We start from the raw sequence: 22,658 nt of genomic DNA, 5'->3' as shown, positions 1-22,658 counted from the left end.
ACAGAACAAAACTTTTATAAGTGACGTATGTTGCTGAAGCAAGCTTGAAATATTTACATTTAGTCCATTTAATACAATTTTTGTTTTGAAGACATTTTGTACGTTTTTATTTCTAAGGTATTGCTATTACTCACTCTTACTTAAATTCGGTCAAATATTGAAATATATAAACGCCAATTGCTGGAACCCATTCCCTAACTTTCAAACTTACGAAATTTAAATATTTTTTATACAAGTTTATAAAACGCAAATAAAGTGATTTTGAATGAAGACGCCATTAAAACACTTGAATTTACTCGAAATTTAATTCAGATTCTTCACAAATTAAGAACAGTTTTTAATGAATGATTACACTGTGCAACAGACAAAAATGGGATGGAAAATAATGAGTAGTTTCTTGTTCCTTGGTATGTCCTGAACGTTTCTCCCGAAGAAATTTTTGGTCCATCACCTCAAGTTTCTGAGATATCTTAAGAAAAAGATCTTTAAGAAATTTTTTGAAATATTTGAAAAAAGTTGTTTATAATCAATAACGGTACATCCTAGAATATTAGTATCGAAGGATAACTCAAGGATGTGTAGAGGAGGATTCAAGGACAATTTTCCTGGAACATCGCATATCCCTATCCCTTCATTTTTTAGATTTGTTTCATAAACCCCTAAATATCCTCCAAATCCATGAAAAGGATGCATGGGACGACTTGAATCCTTTACAAACATAGTCTTCTGAATATCATAGGGTCGTAAAATATACTGTTATCCAGAAATTACGTATTTGAATGACTTAGGAACCACAGAATTTCCTCTCAAAAATTCATTATTTTATTTCATATCTTAACAACATGCACTATAAGTCGATATGGCATAGATCGGGCTCAAATTTTAGTATGTTATATCTGGGCCTTAGAGCTGTCGATCAGTACCAAACTTAAGGTCCCCTGACCCGAGCTATAAGGGTCAAAAAAAAAATCTTAGAATGGCCATAACTCCGGTTGTAATTGTCAGAATTTAAAAAATGAGGGCGTTTTGGAAAGCTCTCATGAAATGCCACTTCCCTTTCTAACATTACAAGTTCATAAAACCACCGCTAGTTGCGCTATTATTAAAAAGACAAATTTTAAATTTTCTAAGTTAAATAACTCAAAAATTCCTATGTGCATTTGGCTGAAATTTTAGTATGTTGTAGCCGCACACCTATTAAACAAAAACAAATACTTAAGTCGATCGATAACCCCTGACCCGAGCTATAAGGGGTCAAAGTTCGAAAATTGACCGGCCTCTATCTTCGGTTCTAACTAACATTTTGAGCTACATTTTGGGTTTTTGGTTTCGTCTTCATAAGCACTTTCAGATGAACGTTCAAAAGGTCACCACAGGTGTCGCTGCGATAGCGTCAAATTTCATCAAATTTCAAACTTATTTTTCTCAAAAACGGAATTGTGCAAATTAGGGTGAAAGGAACGTCTATTGACACTTTAAGAACTCCTGTCAGTCCCTTTTGACACCCTATTTTGTACCATTTGGGGTACGAAATTTGAACATCTCTGTTTATAGTAAAAGATATATTACAGAAAAAACGTTATATCACTTATATTTTACTAGATACATTAAATAATTTTCAACATTTTGACAAAAGTGTCAATAGGGGTTCCCTGTCGAACAGACGTTCCTCCGACCCTAATCAAATTTTAGAGTGTTGTAGTCTAAGCTATGAAGTTTCCAAAAAGTTGCGTGTGTTCGCTGTGGTTAAAATAGAACCGGAGATAAGAGCGGTCAAAGTTCACAAAATTCAAAAAAATCATACCTTCGGTTCTATTTGACCGATTTTGAATATCGAATTAGAATTTTTAGAATTAGTCTTTCCGTACAGAAGTAGATCTTGAAAAATTCGAAAATCTATTTGAAGATCCAAAAAAGAGACTTTCTTACTTCTTAATACTTTCACAAGGTGGCGGAAGTTACATCCTGTTTGAATTTCGAAGTGCTCAAGTGTCAAAATGTGTCGGTCTTCACATTATTTTGAGGAAAAAAACTGAACAACGACGTTTACTCTTCTCGCCCCAGTATTTAATCACACCATAATCACTGAGTAACTCTTTTGCGAGCTTTTTAGTGTGATATTTGATAAATTTTCCCCAACTTGTTCGAAAATTTATTATGAAAATTCGAAATTGAATTTGAATTCTTCGAACTTCAACGACTTTTTGTGCAAATAGAGTTCCATTTACCTTTCATCCAAGACACTATTGGAGAATCAAAATCTACTTGTGATCAGGCTCAGTTAGGATTTTTAGTTAGGATTTAAGGAAGTGATCTGACGCCGTCGTTGACCTATTCCCTCCGGTCACCTAGATTATTACTGAGCCCAGCTCAGTTCTCTTGGTCTTGTCACTCCTTAAAATACAGTAGACTTTCAAATTCAGGCATTTGGAAAAAAATTGCCCAAACCTTTCTAATAAATTCAATAAAAATTTAAAAAAAAAATTACCTTTGTAGAAGGGTTAACGAAGTGCATTAGGTTCCCCTGTCGCTATGCCCACTGGGTTCGTAATCGATTTGTTGATTCGATGGGTGTCTCAGCTATAGCCTTCAATGCGACTCCGCTAGGGCGCGCGCGCTCTTTTCCAAAAGTCATTCAGTATTGGAGGGGAGGAGTAAATTCTCTGCAGCAGAGATTATTCGGCAGTAATCTCGTGGCACAGTCCAATTTGTGCTGTGCAGAGATTCACTTCGACAAGGAAGATTCAGCGAGTGTGTTTCCAGGTCAATTGCCTAAGTGAATTAACTCATCATGTCGAAGGACAAGCGGCTGTTTGACGAGAAGGAGTTCAACAAAATCCTGCAGAAGTGCCAGGACAAGTCGTGCCAGGAACAGCAAGATCAGGTGAGTCCTCCTTGAGGGTAATCCTTAATCTCCAGATCAATTGGACTTTAGTACCTTTAAACACATCTCCTTGTGTGCAATTGAGGGATATTTTTGGAGTTTGATCCTTTTGTCCATTTGGAAGCCGTTTGATCTAAAAATAGCTTCCCAATTGTCCATTGTTTTGGATTTGGAGAGTTGGATGCAAAAAATGTGGATTGTTTCGAGAGTTGCCGGCAATTTCAATAGTAAACTGTGTTTTGTGATCTATTTTTAGATACTCCTGCAACCATACCATTACATCTCCCAAATCCCCGGAAAGCAAATACGAAGCAAATTGGCACTGGCCTTCAACCAATGGCTCAACATTCCTCAGGAGAAACTCAACGAGATCGGGAAGATTGTCCAGATGCTACATAACAGTAGCCTTCTGTAAGTACTAGCCCTTTCCCTTTTGATCATCTTGTCGGAAATCTCTGGGCGAAACCGCACAAAAAAGGCCGCACTTGACCTCCCTGGGTGAGAAGCACATGACTTACAGGGCCAATTGAAAAAAGTGCGGCCGAGAGAGTCAGAAAATTGCTCTGAAAAATACTTTTTATTGAGCCATTTGATTCAGGGAGAATTTTGGATTTTAAAGACCTCACTAGAACCAAAAAAATAAATCCTTTGTTGAGCTAGAACCGCTAGAACAGTTAGATTTTGATTGGATTTAAATTAAACTGTTCCTTTTGCAATTATATAAATTTTAAAATTTGCTTAAATTGCGGATAAATTAACACGTGCTGAAGTTATTAAAAAAAAGTGCTTGGATAAATAAAATTTGCATGATTGAAGCAACGAAAATAATTTATTTTAATTTTAAAATTATATTTTTGACAATCTAAAATCGTTCTAATTTCTTTTTTAATAAAGTAGAAATTTATATCCTGCGCGCTTGAATTATATGCTTAAATGAAAATTTCTCGTTTTAAGAACAGAAATTTAAGTCCATTGTGTTACATGCATGAAGTTTATAATTAAATGAAAATCTCCATCAGACCTTATTTTAAAAATACCTCAGATTATTTCTTATAAAATTTTCCAGAAATTTCTTAATTTTCTCCAGTGGATTTAGCTCAATAAGTTTTTCTTGGGAAATCCAAGAAATTCCAAGAAAAAAAGGAATTTTTATGCAAAATTGTTTAGGGCAAAGTGGTACAAGTTGGACAATGGTACAATTTGGACAGGGTTTTTTTTCTTGATAAATTTAGTACTTCATTTTTATTTGTATATTTTTAATGCTTTAGTTTTATAATTTGATTCCTTGTGCTTAAAAACAAATTTTGTACTGTATTTATCAAGAAAAAAGCCATGTCCAACTTGTACCGGCGAATTGTCCAACTTGTAACACTAATTCCAAATTATATCACTTTACCCTATCTTAATTTTTTTGTGTTGTGCGCGTGAAGTATAACGTTTAAATAAAAAGACTAAATTAATAAAAAAAGTAATTACTTCTATATATTTGGAACCTTTTACTTTGTAATTATATCTTTAATTGAAAATTGCTCTCAACCTGGGTTCATTATTTTTGTACTTTTGTGTTGTTGACATGAAGTATATGATTAAATAAAAAACGCAATTTAGAACATCTTTTGTCGAACTTTTTTCATGTTTCATGCACAAGGATTTTGCGAGATAAAAGAACAAGTGTGTTGGAATTCGTAGTAATGAAACTGTTAATTAAATTAATCAAAAGCTTTCTATATTAATTAGGATTCATAAAATTTCCATAAAAACTTGTATAAAGTTGGAAGATTCATGCGTAAATTTTTTTTTTAGAAGTATTGTAACCATTGTAACGCTTTTTCTTCGATAGAATTTGAGGTTTTATGGATATTAAACGGCATTTTTAGGACTATCGAGATGACTTTTCAGTCAATGACGTTATTTTGTTGCTCTAAACCGATTTAATGAAGATTTTACAGGTTTTAGTATCTACTTAAAATTTTGTAGTATATCCGTTTCCTACAAGTCTTTAATTAATAATTGGTTACGAAATTCTAACTATAAACTGGCAAGTTTTGCTCTTGAAAATGGAACAATTTAAAAATGTATAATCTGTTTTATGAATCGATTGTAAAAACGCCTCTTGTGGTAATCTTGCAAACTTTGAATGATCATGAGAGTTGTAAATTATTTTCATACTTCTTTTAATGCTTAAAAAATTATCTAAGATGTATACAGGGAGTTCCGATTTGAAAGAATTTCTCGGGACCGAAAAAAGCCCGCGCGAATTAACTCCAGTGACACAGTAATATTACATACCTGCAGGAGATATCTTTGGAATAACTTGCGGAAACGCCGTGATGTATGCAAGATAGTTTTAGCGCGAGCGGTTCATAAGAAGTGAATTTCGAATTTGCGGCGTGAAAAAATTCATACATTTAGGAGCACTTCAAAAATGATTTTATAAATTAGCTCAAATTCTTACAGTTCGTTTTTTTCTTAAGTCAGAACTCCCTGCATGATGCGGCCACAGCAATGGTGGCCGAACTTTCCGGTTACTGGCCCGGTGACCTTTGAGATTAATTAGTAGCGAGGGGCGACGGCTGTGCCGTTCATTGATGGGCCTTCACTTTCTTCATTCATTGCATAAGTCTATCCTACTCTTTCGCACTCTTCTTGTTCTTTTGAACATCAACCTAAATTCAATTTAGTTCAATCTCAATTTGGAGTGAGCAAATGATATGGGAAATGTTTAATAGAGGACAGGGTGTGAATTTGAATTTGACGATCTTTTTTTGCTTTATAAGGTGTGTCGGAGCGATTAAAATTCTGTTGAACTAAATTGAATTTGTTGTGACGTTTAAACGGAGAAGAAAAAAAAGAAAAGGAGGAGGAGAAAATTTTAAGATCTCACTGTCTCGAACTGAAGGGAAACTAAAATGTATCATGTCAGAATATGAAATCTTCTTGGAAATATTTTACAGCTTGAAATTTTGATTTTGATCTTATGGTGTCTACACACTAGAAGCAATTTTCGTCAAAAATTGCCTTTTTTAAAAAAAAATCTGACATTTCTGCTTACAATGATAGGGGAAATTTTCTTTAACACTTTAAAACCCTAACCAAAAAATCACGTAAAATACAAAACTGGCATAAAATGCCAGTGCAGGTATTCTCAACAAAAAGCAATTTTTCAATAGTTTTTCGTTCCGTTAGACTTTTACAGAAGTTCTAGGACTCATAAATTATTTTTTCAATAAATATTTTCCCATTTTCTTGTCATTTTTATATAAATTTTGTGAAAATTGACAAAAAATGCCAAAGTGACTTTTTACAGATTTTCGTAGCAAAAAGGCAATTTCTATTGAATTTCCTTTTTCTTAGCAATTTGGCAAGAATCTTAGAACTCATATCTATATATTTTTCTGTAAAATTTTCAAATTTTCATGTATAGTTTATGCTTTTGTTTAAGAAAATTTTATGTGAAATTCCAACTGAGAATCGAAAAAGAAAAACAAAGCGAAAAGTGAATTTTCACCTTATTTTTTTTTACATTACCATTCTACAACAATTCTAGATCTTATATTTACTTAATTTTTAATAATTATTTGAACATTTTCACGTATTTTTTACGGTATTTTCGAATCGTGGCAAAACTCAAAAGGTTATGTAGTATAAGCCATTCAAATGTCCATTTCGGATGCCAACTCCATATAAAAAAAGGTAGTATTTTACGCCAATTTGGTATTCTACGCCCATTTTTTTGGTTTTTTTCCCCATTTTTTTAAATAATAAAAAGGCTATCAACTATTTTTTTCTACTAAATGAAAGCTAATTAAATTCTTAAGAAGTGAAAACACGTGATTTTGACCTTTGATCTTCTCCTCCTTTATTCCTTGCCAACGTTTCGGAGCTTGATGGCTCTTTCTTCAGGTATGGAAAAGAAATGGTGGGAAAGGGACGTCAGGGAAATGGTTCACTACTACTCTTTCACAAATGGATTGGGAATTCCCAATCTGACCATCGTGATGTCCACTTCGTCCATTTGTGAAAAAGTAGTAGTGAACCGTTTCCCTGACATACCTTTCTCACCATTCTTTTTTCATACCTGAAGAAGGAGCCATCAAGCTCCGAAACGTTGGCAAGGAATAAGGGAGGAGAAGATCAAAGGTTAAAATCCTGTATTTTCACTTCTTAAAAACTATTTCATTGGCCGAAAATCATTATATAGCTAATCAAATTCTCTACATTAGTGTTATCACTTTAGCATAATATTGAATAGAATTTCTACTATGAAGCTCCAAACTTAAAATTGGACTAAAATGCCACTTTGGGTTTTAAAGTGTTAAAAGTCATTTTTTAAAGAACTTTCTACTAGTGTGTAGAGACCATTAGACATGAGACCAATGATTTATCATTTACAGAAAATTGCTTGCAATTCTACATAGCGTCAAAGGAACACCTATTTGACAGGGAACCCTTACTGACACTTTTATCAAAATATTGAAATTTATTTAATGCATCCAATAAAATCTAAGTAATATAGTTTTTTTTATTAATCTGCGTCTTTCCATAAGGCTAAGTGTTCGAATTACGTATTCCAAATGGTACTGAGTAGGGGTGTCAATCTAGTCCCCGGCGAGTGGCCTTCAAAGTTGAAGCCCATTTCTTACTTTCACATACAAATGCGTATGGGATTTTTTCTGCACTCGTGACCGTTACACGATATATGGCAAAATTGAGGTGAGCCTTGTGTACAAGACTCTGAGCCTTGTAAAGGGGGATAAATATACTATATATCTGTCTAAATGCGGTCTTGTCCTGAGAAGTATAAGCTGAGTTTCTGATTAATTTATGAATTGGCTTTAAAAAGCTCCATATAAAAAAGAACGGTGTCAATAAATCCTGACACAAGTTCTTAAAGTGTCAATAGGTGTTCCTTTTACACTATTATTAATACTATATTGTAAAGCCCAAAAAAAGTAGTGAAAATACTTAGTAAGTTATTTATTTTACAAAACTATAATCCTTCAGAAAATTCCTGTGTTTGGCATTTTCTGCAGAAAGAATTGCAATTGTTGTGAATGTCCATGTTTGCCGTTTTTCCATAAAATATCCAGAAAGCGCATTCTCCAGCATATGGTCAAGAAACATTTTCTGCAATCTAAATTAAAAGAAAAGTGGGAAAAATTCGCTAAAGAACAAATGCGACTGTTCAATTCAATATTCACAATAAAAGTGCAAAAAATTGGAGGGAAACGTGCAAAGCGATCTGCTTTGCATACTTTCTGCGGATTTATTGCATCTTGGGTACCGTAAGGTTTCCAATAATCGTATTGATTTTATGGCCTGATGGGATGACCAAATAATGAATTTCTGATTGGAATATTATATGAGAATGAATTTCAAGATGAATTCAAAACTTACAGAAGAAAAATCTCAAGAATGGTGTAGAAATTAAAGGATGTTTTTTGGTTTTTCGTTTCTTCAAGGAGGTAATTATTTCTATTGGAGAAGGATGACTTTTTCCCAGACTATCTATCAAAAGCTCTTGAAGATTTCTCTAATTTCTTCAAAGAGAACACAGATTACACAGATTTTAGAAATTTTAGCTAACAAGAATTAGTAATTCAATAAATTCTTCTACGAAAATTGTAATTTCGGATTTTCATTTTGCTTTGAGGAGAGATTATTGCTATTGGATTATTACAAACTTTCTTTCAAGGCAGTTTATTTATCCATTCTTATTAGAATTATTGAATTTTCCTTGGTAGACGGAGCTACAATAACGGTTGATTCAAACGACGATGTGAAACATTGAAGAAACATTTCGTGTTTACGAAAAATTTCCTAAATTTTTGTATTAAAATAATTTTTAATTCTTCTGGTACTTTAATTTTAAAGCTTTGCTTTTTATTTTCTTTAGGTTCTTTTATTATTAGCCATCTTAAAACTTCAAATATTTTTTTAATATTAACGAACAACGTGAGTGCAAAAATCCATATGAGAATCTAGGCATTTTTAAAATAAAATTTCCAGAGAATTTTATTGCTCGAACTCCACAGGGAGAGCAGTAATAATTAATAATCCATAGATTTTTTCACGCCACAAAATTTATACTTTTCACTCTCCGTCAACCACTTTTCTCAACAAACTTTAGCATTACAGACGATTTCTGAGAAACGTTTCCGTCTGCCGATTTGTTTTTCATTTTGGATATATTTTAGAGACATCGCAGGCGGACATCTCGTCCTTGTATGAAAATACCGTTGAGTCATTTCTGATAACGGTTTTTCAATGTCAAAGATTGAAAAGCCTCTAGAGAGCATATTTTTCAACCGATTGGTATCATGTTTGCGCTCGTTGGAAAGGTCTTGAAATTCCTTACAAGCCTGAAGCGATTCTAATCGGTTCTGAACTGGTAAAAAATCGATTCATAATCGATAAGTAATTTTTATCTGAAAATCAATTAATACTCTTATGGCTCCGGCACACCTTTTAAATCAGGAAAATTTCATGAAGTCGAAATTCGAAACCCTTTATTTCTCACATGTTTTGCATATGCCTATCTCATTCTTTCTCATGACAAATTCGATTGAGCTAAATTGAATTTGGAGTGATGTCTAAAAGAAGAAGAAGAGTGCGAGAGAATGAGACAGACATATGCAAAACATGTGAGGAAGAAAGGGATCTGAAATTCGACTTCATGAAATTTTCCTGATGTAAAAGGTGTGCCCGAGCCATTAAAAACTATTTTAGGCGATCTTTTGAGTGATGCAATCTGTTTGATAAATCAGTTTAGATTCGGTAAACGGTAAATGGTATTGAGGTATTGTGATTGAGTGACGAGTGCGAGCACTTCGCAAACTTACTGTCAGTAATGTTTTATTCAACGAACATTCTTGTGCTTCTTTTCACAAAAAGTAGAAAATAAAATATTTTCATGTTGAAACCGAATTAACGTCAAAATAAGTTTGTTATAGTAGCGTTTTGACCATTGACGTACATGTTTCATTTGACGTTAATTCGGTTTCAACGGTTTCTTGCACACCTCTGGCTTAATTTATTTTTAAAATAATGTTTTTCAAATATACTTATGCTAACATATTTATCCAAACAGAAAATTTCTGACATTTTATCGGTTTTATCATATCAAAAATACGTCTTAGAGTTCTTGGTTTTTAGGTTAGGTCTAACATAACCTCTCATGTTAAAGTGGCTTTCTTTTAATGAAGAGATTTAACTGGGAAATCTAAGCTTACTTTTGATCAAGTATTATTTACATATTTATTTATTTTAATTAACAAAAATCGTTAGAATCCCGTTGTTAAAAAATTAGCTTGACAATTATACAGCAATAAGAGGATAACTTTTGAACAATTTCTATAGTTTTGACTGTTTTATTCCAGAAATCCATAATAATACCTCTGTATATTTTAAAAGGTTCATACAGCTTTGGATTTTATCAGAAAGAAATACAAATTTAAGTTAAAAAACGATAACTGCCGCCCTTGAACTTTTCACTTTTTTATTTGAATTAGAATTTGAGGTTATATTGAAAATAACCTCTAACTTTAAGTGGAATAAATCTCAAAAGCTCATATACAGTAGAGTCTTCTAAATTCGAACGCTCGGGGGGTATTTTTGACATTTCTCACCTCCCAAATTCGAACGATTTTTTCAAAACTAGCAAAATTTGTGTGAGATTAAATTGTACTTTGAATCAAATTCTCGTACTTTCTCGCAAGTTTTTGTGGTAACATACTTCCTTTTCATTTTACACGACTATAATGTATGTAAACATTCAGGAAGAAGCACATAAATATGATTTTCATTCACCTAGAACACGGACCTTCTAACATAACCTCACAATTGACATTTTGAATCCAAACGGCGTTCGAATTTGAGAGATTCAGATTTGAGAGACTCTACTGTAAATCAATTACAGACAATTATCAATTTTGTACACCATTATTTTATTTAGCCAAAAACTTTAATTAAATACTAAGTTTTTTTATTGTAAACTTAACCTTAAAATTTCGAGACATTACTATGAATGGCAGTCTCCAGTATTTCTTTTTTTAAAAAAAGTTATGAACTATGACTTTTATCTACAGTAGACTCTCGCAAATTCGGCTCTTTTAAGATCGGGCTACTTTTTAATTCGGGCAGCGGTTACATTTGAAAAAAGTTTGTTGTCATTTTTCAAGTTTGAATTTGATTATCAAATGAAGTCAATATGCTCAAATTTGGCATGGTTTGCCTTAGTTTTGATGTGATTTTGCATTATTGAGGGATTTTCATGCAATTTACGTTATATATGAGCGTGTAAACTCAATATCTATATGCACATGAATAAAAAATCGTTGCATTACAAAAAGTTTGTCGCCCGAATTTCTGTCTAATTCGGCTGACATTTCGGTCCCATATGCCCGAATTTGTGTGAGTCTACTGTAGATTAGATTATGGTAAATCGAGATAGTGATACCTAGGCTTGACGAGCCCTTTGTATCTCCCGATGACTTTTTCGGTACCGAAAATGTGCATAATGCCGGGACATAGTGTATTGGTTCTGTTGAATATACAGGAAGTCCCGTTTTGAAAGATATTCTGGGGATCGAAGAAAAGCCTAGGAATTCACTCCTATGATACAGAAAAATTGCACACCTGCAGGAGATATCTTTGGAATACATAACGGAAACGCCGCGATGTATGCAAAACATTTTTGGCGCCAATATTTCAGCCTATTTTTAGTGCCAACGGTCCATTATGGCCTCTACACACTACAGAAATTTATGTCCATATTGAAGCAAATTCCCTACGCTTGTGCAGGAAAAACTCTTCAATATGGGCATAAATTTCTCTAGTGTGTAGAGGCCATTAGAAGTGCATTACAATTTTACCGCGTGATTAATATTTGCATCAGGGGCCCATCAAGCCTAATAAAAAGTGAAGATATTTTTCACTTTTCCTTCCAAAAATTTTGCAGCTATTGCACCGCGACTTAAACAAATTTGCTCGTAGTTCTTGTATTATTTCGGCGAGCATTAAGAAATATGTATTTTTAGATAGCTTTTAGTGCACGATTTCGAAATATATCAGACTTATAAGTCAATTCTCTTTAGGAAAAAACTTGCAAATAGTCTTCAGTGCCTCTATGCAAAAACGTATGGAAAAATGAAATGTTGAGAGGCCCCTGATTTGCATACTTAGGAGAATTTCAAAAATGATTTTTATAAATTAGTTCCAAATTGTAGGCAAGTTATATGAAATGCATTCAGTCCGTTTTCACTTAGGGCAGAAATCACATTGACAGTAAAATGCTTACGGTATTTCGTTTATTTACGCATCTTCATTGCAATTCTTACGCAAATTCTCGATTACCGTATTACCTTATCTCAAACTCGGTGGCACTAGGTGAAAATAATATAAAAAAATCAAGAAATTAAACGAAAATGCGATAAACGGTGCGTGAAAAAAACTGTACCATTCTCTTACAGTTTTCTTTGCTTACCGTTTATCAAATTTCCGTTTTATTTCTTCAATTTTCTTATGTTATTTTCACCTAGTGCCACCAAGTATGAGATAAGGTAATACGGTAATAGAAAATTTGCGTAAGAATTGCAATGAAGATGCGTAAATTAACGAAATACGGTGACGCTACGGCGAGCATTTTATTATCAATATGATTCCACCCTTAAACCAGAACGGAACTCCGTGAACTAAGCAATCCAGAAGATATACTTCAACGCAAAATGAAGTTGTTTTTAACAAACTAACTGGCTTGTTCTTTGTCGCCAAACTCACGCTTCTGCACTTGTGATTGTCGCTGAACCTCGCAGATTGGATGACATTGAGGACAACTCGATCCTCCGCAGAGGCGTTCCTGTGGCACATTCGATCTACGGTGCAGCTTCAACAATAAACTCAGCCAACTACGCCCTGTTCTTGGCTCTGGAAAAGGTCCAGGCTCTGGGCCATCCGGATGCCACCAGAGTGTACACTGAGCAGTTGCTAGAGCTGCATCGAGGTCAAGGCATGGAGATCTACTGGAGGGATAATTTCCACTGTCCCTCGGAGAGCGACTACAAGCAGATGACGATCAGGAAGACAGGAGGCTTGTTCATGCTGGCCATTCGATTGATGCAATTGTTCAGCGTTAACAAGACGGACTTCACGAAGCTGACGGCTCTTCTGGGGCTATACTTTCAGATTCGCGATGATTACTGCAATCTCATGGAGAAGGACTATGCGGACAACAAAAGTTACTGTGAAGATCTCACGGAGGGCAAATATAGCTTTCCCATCATCCATGCCATCCAGAATGAAGGGTCTGATCGGCAGGTCTTTCGTAAGTACCTTTTTTAATTATTTCTTTTACCCTTTTCGAACGACGTTTCTACTTATAAAATCGATTACGATTCTAGGAATTTATTTGTTTTCATTGATAAAGTAAAGAGACATTCTTCAAATGATTTGTGGCCAATTATTGGTAAAATACTTTTTTATCAATGGTTTTTTGTTATCGACTTTTTTATGCATACACAGTTGCGTGCGAAAGTTTCACAGTTTTGAGTTGAAAGTTAATGAAAAGGCCATTTTTTCTGTTTTCGAATATAGATTTGCCTACAGCGCCTCTGTTTTTGGTTTCACAAATTGGACTAGTTATAAAGAGTTGTTGGCCATTAGAAGATCTTTCGTTCTCGCCTTATGGTGACAAAGCTCGAATCAGTAAAATAGGTATTATGATTGCTTAAGTATCAATGGGGGATAAATTAGTATTTCCTAAAATAAAAGGTGAAAAGGCCATTTTGATCAATTTTATCGAAAATTTAGTCAAACAATACGTTTGGCAATTCATAGCTTCTCTTGATTCATTCACAGCTGGAGTTTCATAAATTCTAAGATCGGTTTCGAAAACCAAAAAAGACATTTTTAATTCTCATTTTATCCGCATGGTGGCTGAAATACTCCCCATTGGAATTTTGAAGTGTCACCACTCTCTTTCCTTCTCTATACGCCTCTTTTTCTTTCATTTCTCCTTTTCTTATATGAAATGTGTAAGCGAGATTGAAAAAGAGAATGCTTCTCAGTAAGTTAGACAGAGATACCAGTATTTTTCTGCAAATAGGGGAAGGTTTTGAAGGTTCGTATTAAAAAAGGAGTTCAAGATTTAAGATTTTTTACTGAATGCCACACACACCGAATCAATTATATCACTATATCAAAAAAATCTCTTACTTATTGGGTTCATAATTCTGCTTCACAAAATTCCTGGAAGTCCTTGGATTTTCGTCTACATGAAAATGAAAATGTAGCGGCATTTTTTACGAATGTGCCCTGGTTAACTCAGCTTCGTACCACATTTTCCCACCTCTGTAGGCCTTATTTTTCCCGAAAACATTACACCGGACACAAAAATTTGGGCATCACTACTTATATGGAACTTTCATCTACTTGTTTTCACCATTTGCAGGAGGTATCACGCATTAAAAATCTATTTTAAGCTATTTTTCTAACACATGTTTTTTGACACATTTGGAAAACCATTTTTACCTGCATTCTGACATTTTTTTCTGTATTCTTGCAGTGTGCAAAAATGCATAAAATATTACACATCAGAATTACGATTTTAGGCCCATTTTTTAATTTTGCCTTTTCGACCCAGGAAAAAAGGCCTAGGCTTCCAAGTTTGTCAGGAAATGTGAGATGTAGGACTAGCTTTTAGATTATATATCCATGGATGAAATTCATTTAGTAACTTGGAAAAAAATCAACTTTTACGAAGCTGCAAAATTACGAAGGTGCAAAACCTTCCCCTATATGGATTTTAATGAATTTTATTTTCAATAAATTTTTCTGAATAAACGAATTAAGATTGAAAATCCAAACTAAAAAAATATGAAAGAATATAAAACGTAGTCACTTTTAGCCATAATTAGTTGGCATATAAAATGTTTTATTTAAGTGGGAAAATTATTAGAAGATGGAAAAAACACAAAAATGCACAATTTTGGGTGCTCTTTTTCAAAAAATCATTAAAAAATGTACTTTATTTTCATCGTAGGTTCTTGATATATTCACAAGAGTTATAGAGGATGAAATTACGTGTCATTTTAGCTTTATGTGACTACCACCGGATAACTAGAACCGGAGATATAAATTTTTGAATTTTAGAAAACAGCAAAAAACTAAAAATGCATATTTCAGAAAAAATCTAGACGTGACCCGGACGAACGGATTTCAGATTTGAGACCCTTAAATGACTCTTTAACAAGTTTTGGCCCTCTCGTCAAAGACGCCCACAAAAACCCAACTTTTGTCGCACAATGATATTAATAATGTATTAATAATTTTTCTCAAAGAAATAACATTCAAATAAGAAAATGTGACTCAAAGTCTACCTTCAAACACCCAAAATATCATCAACAATAGAATCTTATCAATGCAGCTTTATCGTCACGTATACTCTTATCTTTTCTAAAGTGACTTTGGCTTTCCCTCTTGGTTTCACACTTGAAATAGTTTTATTTTAGGAATTGGAAACGTTTTGGAGAAAGTCAAACGAGAATACTTGTAATATAATTTATGGATACCGTTGCTCCCGTCCAATAGAATTCCTCCAACTCCATTGAAATAATCTCTCGGAAACATAAAATTAATTTAGACTGGGTTTTTGTAATTTTATGAGAAAACTGAACTTAGCAGGAAAAAACTCAGCTAACAGAGAATATTAAAATCCATATTAATATAATTATTGTGCAGTTTATGATAAAAAAAATCCATAAAAAAGACATCATTTTTACTTTTACTTCAAGTAAAGTAAAAATTCCAGACGAAATAATAAAATTGTATCTAAAAAAAACTTTTAGCATTGTTTTTGTATAATAAATGACAGTAAAGTTATTGTTAATGAAATTCTTGGGAGCTCTCAATTTCGTGAAAATTGAAAGTTATTGTTAATCATTCCTCAAACGGATGCTCTTCATCACTGAACTGACTGAGAAGGAAAATAAGCAAAATTGAAAAAAATAACAGATATTTAATTTATGATTCTTTCGCGTTTTCATGAAATTTCAAAAGCCTCAAAAAGTAATTCATAATAATTATTTTTGGTAGTTTACAGAACCTTGGGTAAATTTCATATTGATGCTTTTCATACAGTTTTTCATTTAGTGTAATTTTAATTTCAACCTGTCAAACTTTATCCATTCAGAACTTTAAGATTCATTTAAAAGCAGGCTGACAGAGTAGAAATTCGCTTTTATATGTTTCTGTTTCTTCTACAATTATTTGAGTTTGTTTTTGTTTCATCAAAACACAATTCATGGATTAAGGCCTCTACACATTGGGAGCAATTTTCGTCAAAAATTGCGTTTTTGACAGAAATTTGACGTTTCCCTCTACACCGCTGCAGGGAATTTCCTTCAAAAAAGCTATTTTTGACAAAAATTCTCCCAATGTGTAGAGGCCATTAGGGTTGCCATATGTGATACTTGCAGAATTTTTCAGATTTACAGTGCTGTCTCGCTATATGCACAGTTTGGGTACTTTTTTTGACAGTTCTCTCTCTGAATATGCACAACTTTTTTTGAAATTCCCAACGGTTTTTTTCTTTCTTTTAATAAATTATTATATTTTTTATTGTTCTAGAATTTCTTGTGTTATTTTAACTATAATATGAGACAGAAAATATAAAATTGAGATAATTAAAAACAAGAAAAATTAGTTACCAAGAAAATAATTTTCTTTATTACTTTGTCAAAATGTAAATAAATTGATTTTGAATGCAACCGACACAAAAGCTGTGCATATAGAGAGTGTGCATATAGAGAGACAGCACTGTAATTTTCCGACCGAAAAATCAATTACGATCACAATCGATAAACTTGACGAAATTGAAAGAATGTGAAAAACAAATTACCGATTTAATTTTACTTTTGATTGATCGAAAGGGGTTTAATTTACTGATCGTATCTTCCTGTTTTTGCTGATGATTTTTTTTCAGTTATTGAGTCAATTTTTACTATTAATATTCATATTTTTTTAATTATTCGTATCTGTTGTTCCTTACCCCTTATGAAAAATCTCTGATCAATAGCATTTATTTTCCTAATTTTCTTAAAAAAAAAACCATCTTTTATTGATGAATGTTGCAGAGAAACTGAATTTTATAGATAAAAAATTAAGAATAAATATTTTTAAAAAGTGATCAAAAATTACTTTGAACCTAAACGAAAACGTTCAAGATAGTTTAAGGTTTCTTCATCCCTTTAGCAAGAATATTTCATTACTTTTCAAAATAATTTAATTTTCTTGGTTAGCACTTTTTGTTCGGAAACTGCTGACCGGTCAGAATATTTTTCAACACAAATATGCTGTAAACGCTTTCGTTTTCAGCTAATTGTACTCGCTGGGTAGTGAAAGTTAGTTCATGTTGGATGTTGGATCATCGTAGGGAATAGATCATTAGGAGGGACGCTGAGTGTTCTGGAGACACCTCTGGAGGACTAGGTGATGATCCACACTGTTGTTTCAAAGGTTTCTACCCTTACAGATTCCCTAAACGTGAAAACTTAAAAAACGTTGTGCTGTACTTTTTGAATGTCCTGATGGGATTAGGTGAGATTCTTTCCTGACCCGAGCTATAAGAGTCCAAAAAAAATTTCTTAAAATAGCCATAACGTCAGTTGGATCAGCAATTGTCGTAACTTCCTCATCACCTCATCAGCAGTTCTTCCAACAGTAGGAGAGACTGGGGCAAAAAGTCACAAAACGGATATTTTATTTTTTTACAAGCTACTCGAGCACTTCAAAAATTTCTAATTAGCGCAGTTTTATAGGAAATTTACCGCTCTACAACTTTGTGAAAGTAATTTTCAGTAATTTGTTTATTATTAAAGTAATTTATTATTAAAGTAATTTGTGAAAGTAAAAGATGAGCACTTTCAGATGGAAGTTCAAAAAGTCACCACAGGTGGCGCTGGGATAGTGTCAAAATTCATCAAATTTCAAACTCATTTTTCTCAAAAACTTCTTTATGCAAGTTAATCAAATGAGACGTTCAGAGCAGAAGTGGTCTCTTTTGTATGCATTTCCCTATCAAAATAGTCCACTTCTGCTCTGAGCGTCTCAAATATTAGATTGTTGTAGATTAGTCTATAAAGTTTACAAAGAGTGGCATGGGTTCGCTGTCGTTATATAACTGAAGATATAAGGGGCCAAAGTTCACAAAATTCAAAAAATCATATCTCCGGTTCTATGTGACAGATTTTGACGATTGAGGGCTTAAACAAAAGATCACACAAAATTCTACAACTTTCTAGAACATTTGAACTTCGTATGACCAACACCAGGGGCGCCACAGTCGAAAAACCAATTTCAATATCACATAACCTCAATTATCTCGATTGTCGCTGAACCGATTTTGATGATTACAGTAGACTCTCTCTCAATCGGCAATATGGGGCGAAATGTCATCCGGTTTAGCGATAGAGTTGAGCGTCAAAGCCTTTGTAAATTCCACAAAAAGTGCTCAATTATAAAGAATCACGATAAAATAGGAAGAACTACAGCGAATTTGAGCGAATTAGCTTCATAATTAAGCGTGAAAATCATCAACAAAATTTGACACCCGATTGAAAAAGAGCCGATTGAGTGAGAGTCTACTGTACTTTGACATAATTGTAGAGGACATTTGTGTCTACATTTCATCCATTCACCATTTTCGGCTCAGACTACGCTATCTGTCCGATTTTGCCGTTTAAGTGTGAAAAAATTGACTTTTCCCATAATAACGCTTTGAAACCACTTAGATGCCAATTTGACTGCTTCTACTCAACCTAGACACTTAAAATAGGGTTTTAAATGGAAAGTCTCACAAAATACAACAATTCTTTCATATAGTTGAAGTTCATCAAATGAACACTTGGGGCGTTCTGGTCGAAAAAACGAGTTGAGAAACAAAAAACCTCGCTTATCTCGGCTTCTGATTAATCGATGAGATCAAGTTCTACGGCAAAATTATAGAGATTATTTTGGTCTACATTTCACCCATATATCACTTTTCTGTCACTCCATCCAATCTTTGATATTTTGGTTTAAATACAAAATTTGTATAATTTCACGAATTTAATTCAAGATAACTGAATGGCGTCCCCCAACTTCAGCTCTAAATCGAATTTGCATGCATTCCGAGTTAGCTCACCTGTCCTTTTTATAGTCAAATCATTATTTTGATTATAATCACGTTAAGCCGTCCCTCGGCTTAAAGGCTTCTACACATTGGAAGCAATTTTACTGCTCGAACTCAAAGAGAGAGCAGTTATATAATCGACTTTTTTTTCAACTTTGCACAGTTCTGGAGCTTAAACGGTAAGAGATATCGACTTCCGGTCTTCGGTGACCTTTCCTCAAATGACATTATCTCGTGCCCAACCTCTTTATTTCCCCCCCCCCCTCCCCTTTCATACTTTCCCTATTCCTCAAAAATAGGTCAAAAATGAGGTTTTTCCAATTTTGCAAAAAATTGGCCCAAGCTTTTTCAATAATTTTCGGATATGTTTTAGAGCTAGTCCAGGTGAATATTTCGCCCAAACATGCTTATGACCGGAAAATTCGCCATTTTGAATTATTGAAGGTCAAAGGTCAACTACTTTGGAGGGCCCATTGGTTAACCGATTATATAACCGATTTGGTTAAATTTGGTTTTTTTGGAAAGATATTGTAATTTCGAACCCGTCTTCATCGGTCTTCATCGGTAATGAACCGGTTAATAACCGATTTTAAAATAATTTTACATCCCCTTTTTAGTAATATTCCCTAAGAAAAATGTTTTTCGATTTTTCTCAAAATTGGCCCAAGCTTTTTCAATGATTTTCGGATATGTTTTAGAGCTAGCCCAGATGAACATTTCGCCCAAACATACCTATGACCGGAAAATTCGCCATTTTGAATTATTGAAGGTCAAAGGTCAACTACTTTGGAAGGCTCATTTTTCTTTTTGCATAAAATTTGATTTTTTAGAAAAGTATTGCAAATTGGAATCCGTCTGCATCGGTTTTCATCGGTAATGAATCGGTTAAGTACCGATTTTTTGATTTTCAAATGCTTTTGTGATTGATTTATGAATCAATTTAATCTCTAGTAGATCAGTGATTCCAAAAGATTATGCAAAAAGCTAATTCACAGTGAGCTCTGTCTCGTGAGTTCGAGCATTCCGTAAAGCTGGGACGCTTTGCCATCTCTTTTGTCAAAAAATGAATTTTTGATGGAAATCGTCTGCAATGCTGTAGGTGAGAACGTCAAAATTTTGTCAAAAATGCAGTTTTTGACGAAAATTACTCCCAATGTGTAGAGGCCTTAAGTCGTAAATGTGTCTAGAGCTAGAGCATCGAAGCTTATGCTTCATCCGGATTCAATTGTGGCGCTTTTAGCGGCCAATACGGGAACTTAAAATGATATGAAAACTTATACAACTACAAAGAATAGATTTAATACAAAAAAAATAGGCTTTTCAATGGGTTTCTATTGAATAAACGCGATTTTTGAGTCACCCAACGTAACTTTATCTTATCTATGGGAAAGTAATTTAGCAATTGCCATTGCCTAATTAATTTGAGCAGATTGTGAAATAAATTTTACAATTTTCTCACATAAAATCTCTGTGAAACTTTCCAGGCTTCGCCGTGTGTGTTTGTTCTAATTTCACTCTTGGTCCACGATTTACTTGTAAACAAATTTAAATTTTCAATGTTGAGTGGAATTTTCAAAGTTTGTAAACAAATTTTCAAGCACAGGAAGTTATGTTATTTTGACCTTCATTTCATCAACATTCACCTGAATTATCGCGTCCTAATTAGTTGTTTATTTTTCTTGGGATATTTTGGATGCGCGGGAGATTAGAAATTCTGAGGCAGAGAACGAAGAATAAGGAAGTTAAGAGGTATTGCGTGAGTGTTATGGAGAAGTTGGGCAGTTTCAATTACACAAGACGGGTGCTTGAGTCTTTGGACAGTGAGGCTCGCATCGAAACCATGAAGCACGGAAGCAATCCTACAATGGAGAATCTCCTGAATGAACTGCAGACGTGGAAGCATTAAGTTCCTTCGAGAAAAAAGAGAATTAAGATAAAAGTTAAAGGAAAAATAACCAGAAGAATGTTCTTTACCTTCTTTTTTTAGAGCTCGAATATTAGATGTATTTTTTTTTAATGAAATGAGTTTTATAGACTTTGCTGAAGAATTTGTCTGTTAATTTTATAAAAAAAAAGATTAGATGTATATTTAATAAGGGGTTAATTTTATTGCGGATGTTGGTTTTTTTAATTGTGTGCACGACAACAAGAGCTTCTCTTAATATTTACTAGTCAATTGAGAGTAAATAATCATGCATGAAAGTTTGTGAATCAATTAGAGCTAACTTAGAAAAATTGCTAAGAAAAGATAAGCTTCTAAAATTGCATTTAATTGAGGAATTTTATTTATTACATTTTGTCTTGATAGCTCTAGCTCTAGAAAAGAAAAATTCCTCTAAGAGGTTCCCAATTTATCATAAACAATAATTAAATAACAAAAAAAACCTTGTGATCGACAATATCAAATGAACATTTCAAGTAAATTCCTGTAGTTTTAAGAGAAAGTCAATGAAATGGAGTCAAATAAAGTATTAAGAGTTGCTGCTTTGGAGATGTTCTTGCATGTTTTATCCAATTGGGGTTTCTTCGCTTTAACATGTGTTCTTGTGTTTACTCACAAAGATCATGTTCTAAGTGTTGTTCTTTTAGATTAAATTTCGTTCAACGAAGAGTGAAAGTTGTTTTATGGATTAATTTTAGGCCTATATTTATTTGCGCTGAGAATGTTGTTGAAATGTCTTTAACAATAAAATTTGTACCTTATCATTTTTTTTGTGAAAAACAAAAATATTTTGTTTATTTTCAAAATGAATGTCTCAATTGTGGTAGTATGATTTATTTCAATTCTATTTATGGCTATGGAAGATTTGGAAGGAAAACACATGACAATAAATTCTTTAAAAATTTAACCTGTTGCATTTTCTTCTTAGTTTCGATTTCTTGGTCTATGAAATGGTTTCTTTCAGGAAAATTCAGCAGAGATTGTCATTAATGGAGCGGAAGTTGACTTTATCTGACACACTCCTCGGGTAAGTCTTGAATATTTAGTTGAAAATTGGCCTTCCCCCGTCCCCTTGACCCGAATGACAATGACTACAACCCTTTTGATTCCCCAACTTACTTAGTTACTTAGGTGGCTGCAACGTCCCTTTACGGGACCGGACCTCTCGCACTATCTCCTCCAGTTTTGGCGACTCTCCGTCAGCTCGCTTGAGAAACGTAGCATAAGGTAGCTTTCGAAAAGTCCGTCTTATCGAAGGCTCCATGCGAGTTTTCGTAACAATCTTGCTTTTACGGGGAGGGGTTGTTAGAGCCTCGTCCAGTCCTCTCTCAAAGGACCAGATTCCTTGTTCGTTAGCTTCAATTTCGTGAGTTCCCACTGAGGTTGGTTACCTAATCTTCTATCACTCATCTGAGTGTATCGGGGCCCTTATTAACCCATTCCTTACCATGGTATTATACATCATACGCAAATTGAGTGATTTTAGATAATTTATTTCTGGGCAACTTTTATCCGAATTGCTGTCGGGAATGGATTTTTAGTAACTTTGTTTCTTCAATTTCTTGGGAAAAATGGTCCGACAGAGATTAAAATACATTTTGTTATTGTTTTCTTGCTTCGCGGAAAATCATGCAAAATTTTTGCTCAAAATGGCGGACGGAAAATTC

At 33.7% G+C, this 22,658-nt stretch overlaps 1 protein-coding gene across 1 annotated transcript; it reads left to right on the top strand.

Moving 5' to 3' along the window:
* Positions 1-2,605: 2,605 nt before the first annotated feature.
* Positions 2,606-21,898, top strand: LOC129804655 (terpene synthase). The gene is made up of 4 exons (XM_055852184.1): positions 2,606-2,884; positions 3,141-3,295; positions 12,697-13,205; positions 20,759-21,898. The coding sequence occupies exons 1-4, from the start codon at positions 2,792-2,794 to the stop codon at positions 20,953-20,955; spliced, it is 954 nt and encodes a 317-aa protein (XP_055708159.1). The 5' UTR covers positions 2,606-2,791; the 3' UTR covers positions 20,956-21,898.
* The last annotated feature ends 760 nt before the right edge of the window (positions 21,899-22,658 follow it).

The sequence above is a fragment of the Phlebotomus papatasi genome, chromosome 2 (genome assembly GCF_024763615.1).
Source record: "Phlebotomus papatasi isolate M1 chromosome 2, Ppap_2.1, whole genome shotgun sequence".
Classification (NCBI taxonomy): domain Eukaryota; kingdom Metazoa; phylum Arthropoda; class Insecta; order Diptera; family Psychodidae; genus Phlebotomus; species Phlebotomus papatasi.
This window is presented reverse-complemented; position numbering and strand designations above follow the sequence as displayed.

Coding starts and splice junctions, on each gene's coding strand:
- LOC129804655 (XM_055852184.1), top strand. CDS start 2,792: ATGTCGAAGGACAAGCGGCTGTTTGACGAGAAGGAGTTCAACAAAATC. Junction 2,885..3,140: donor GCCAGGAACAGCAAGATCAG/GTGAGTCCTCCT, acceptor ATCTATTTTTAG/ATACTCCTGCAACCATACCA. Junction 13,206..20,758: donor GTCTGATCGGCAGGTCTTTC/GTAAGTACCTTT, acceptor GCGGGAGATTAG/AAATTCTGAGGCAGAGAACG.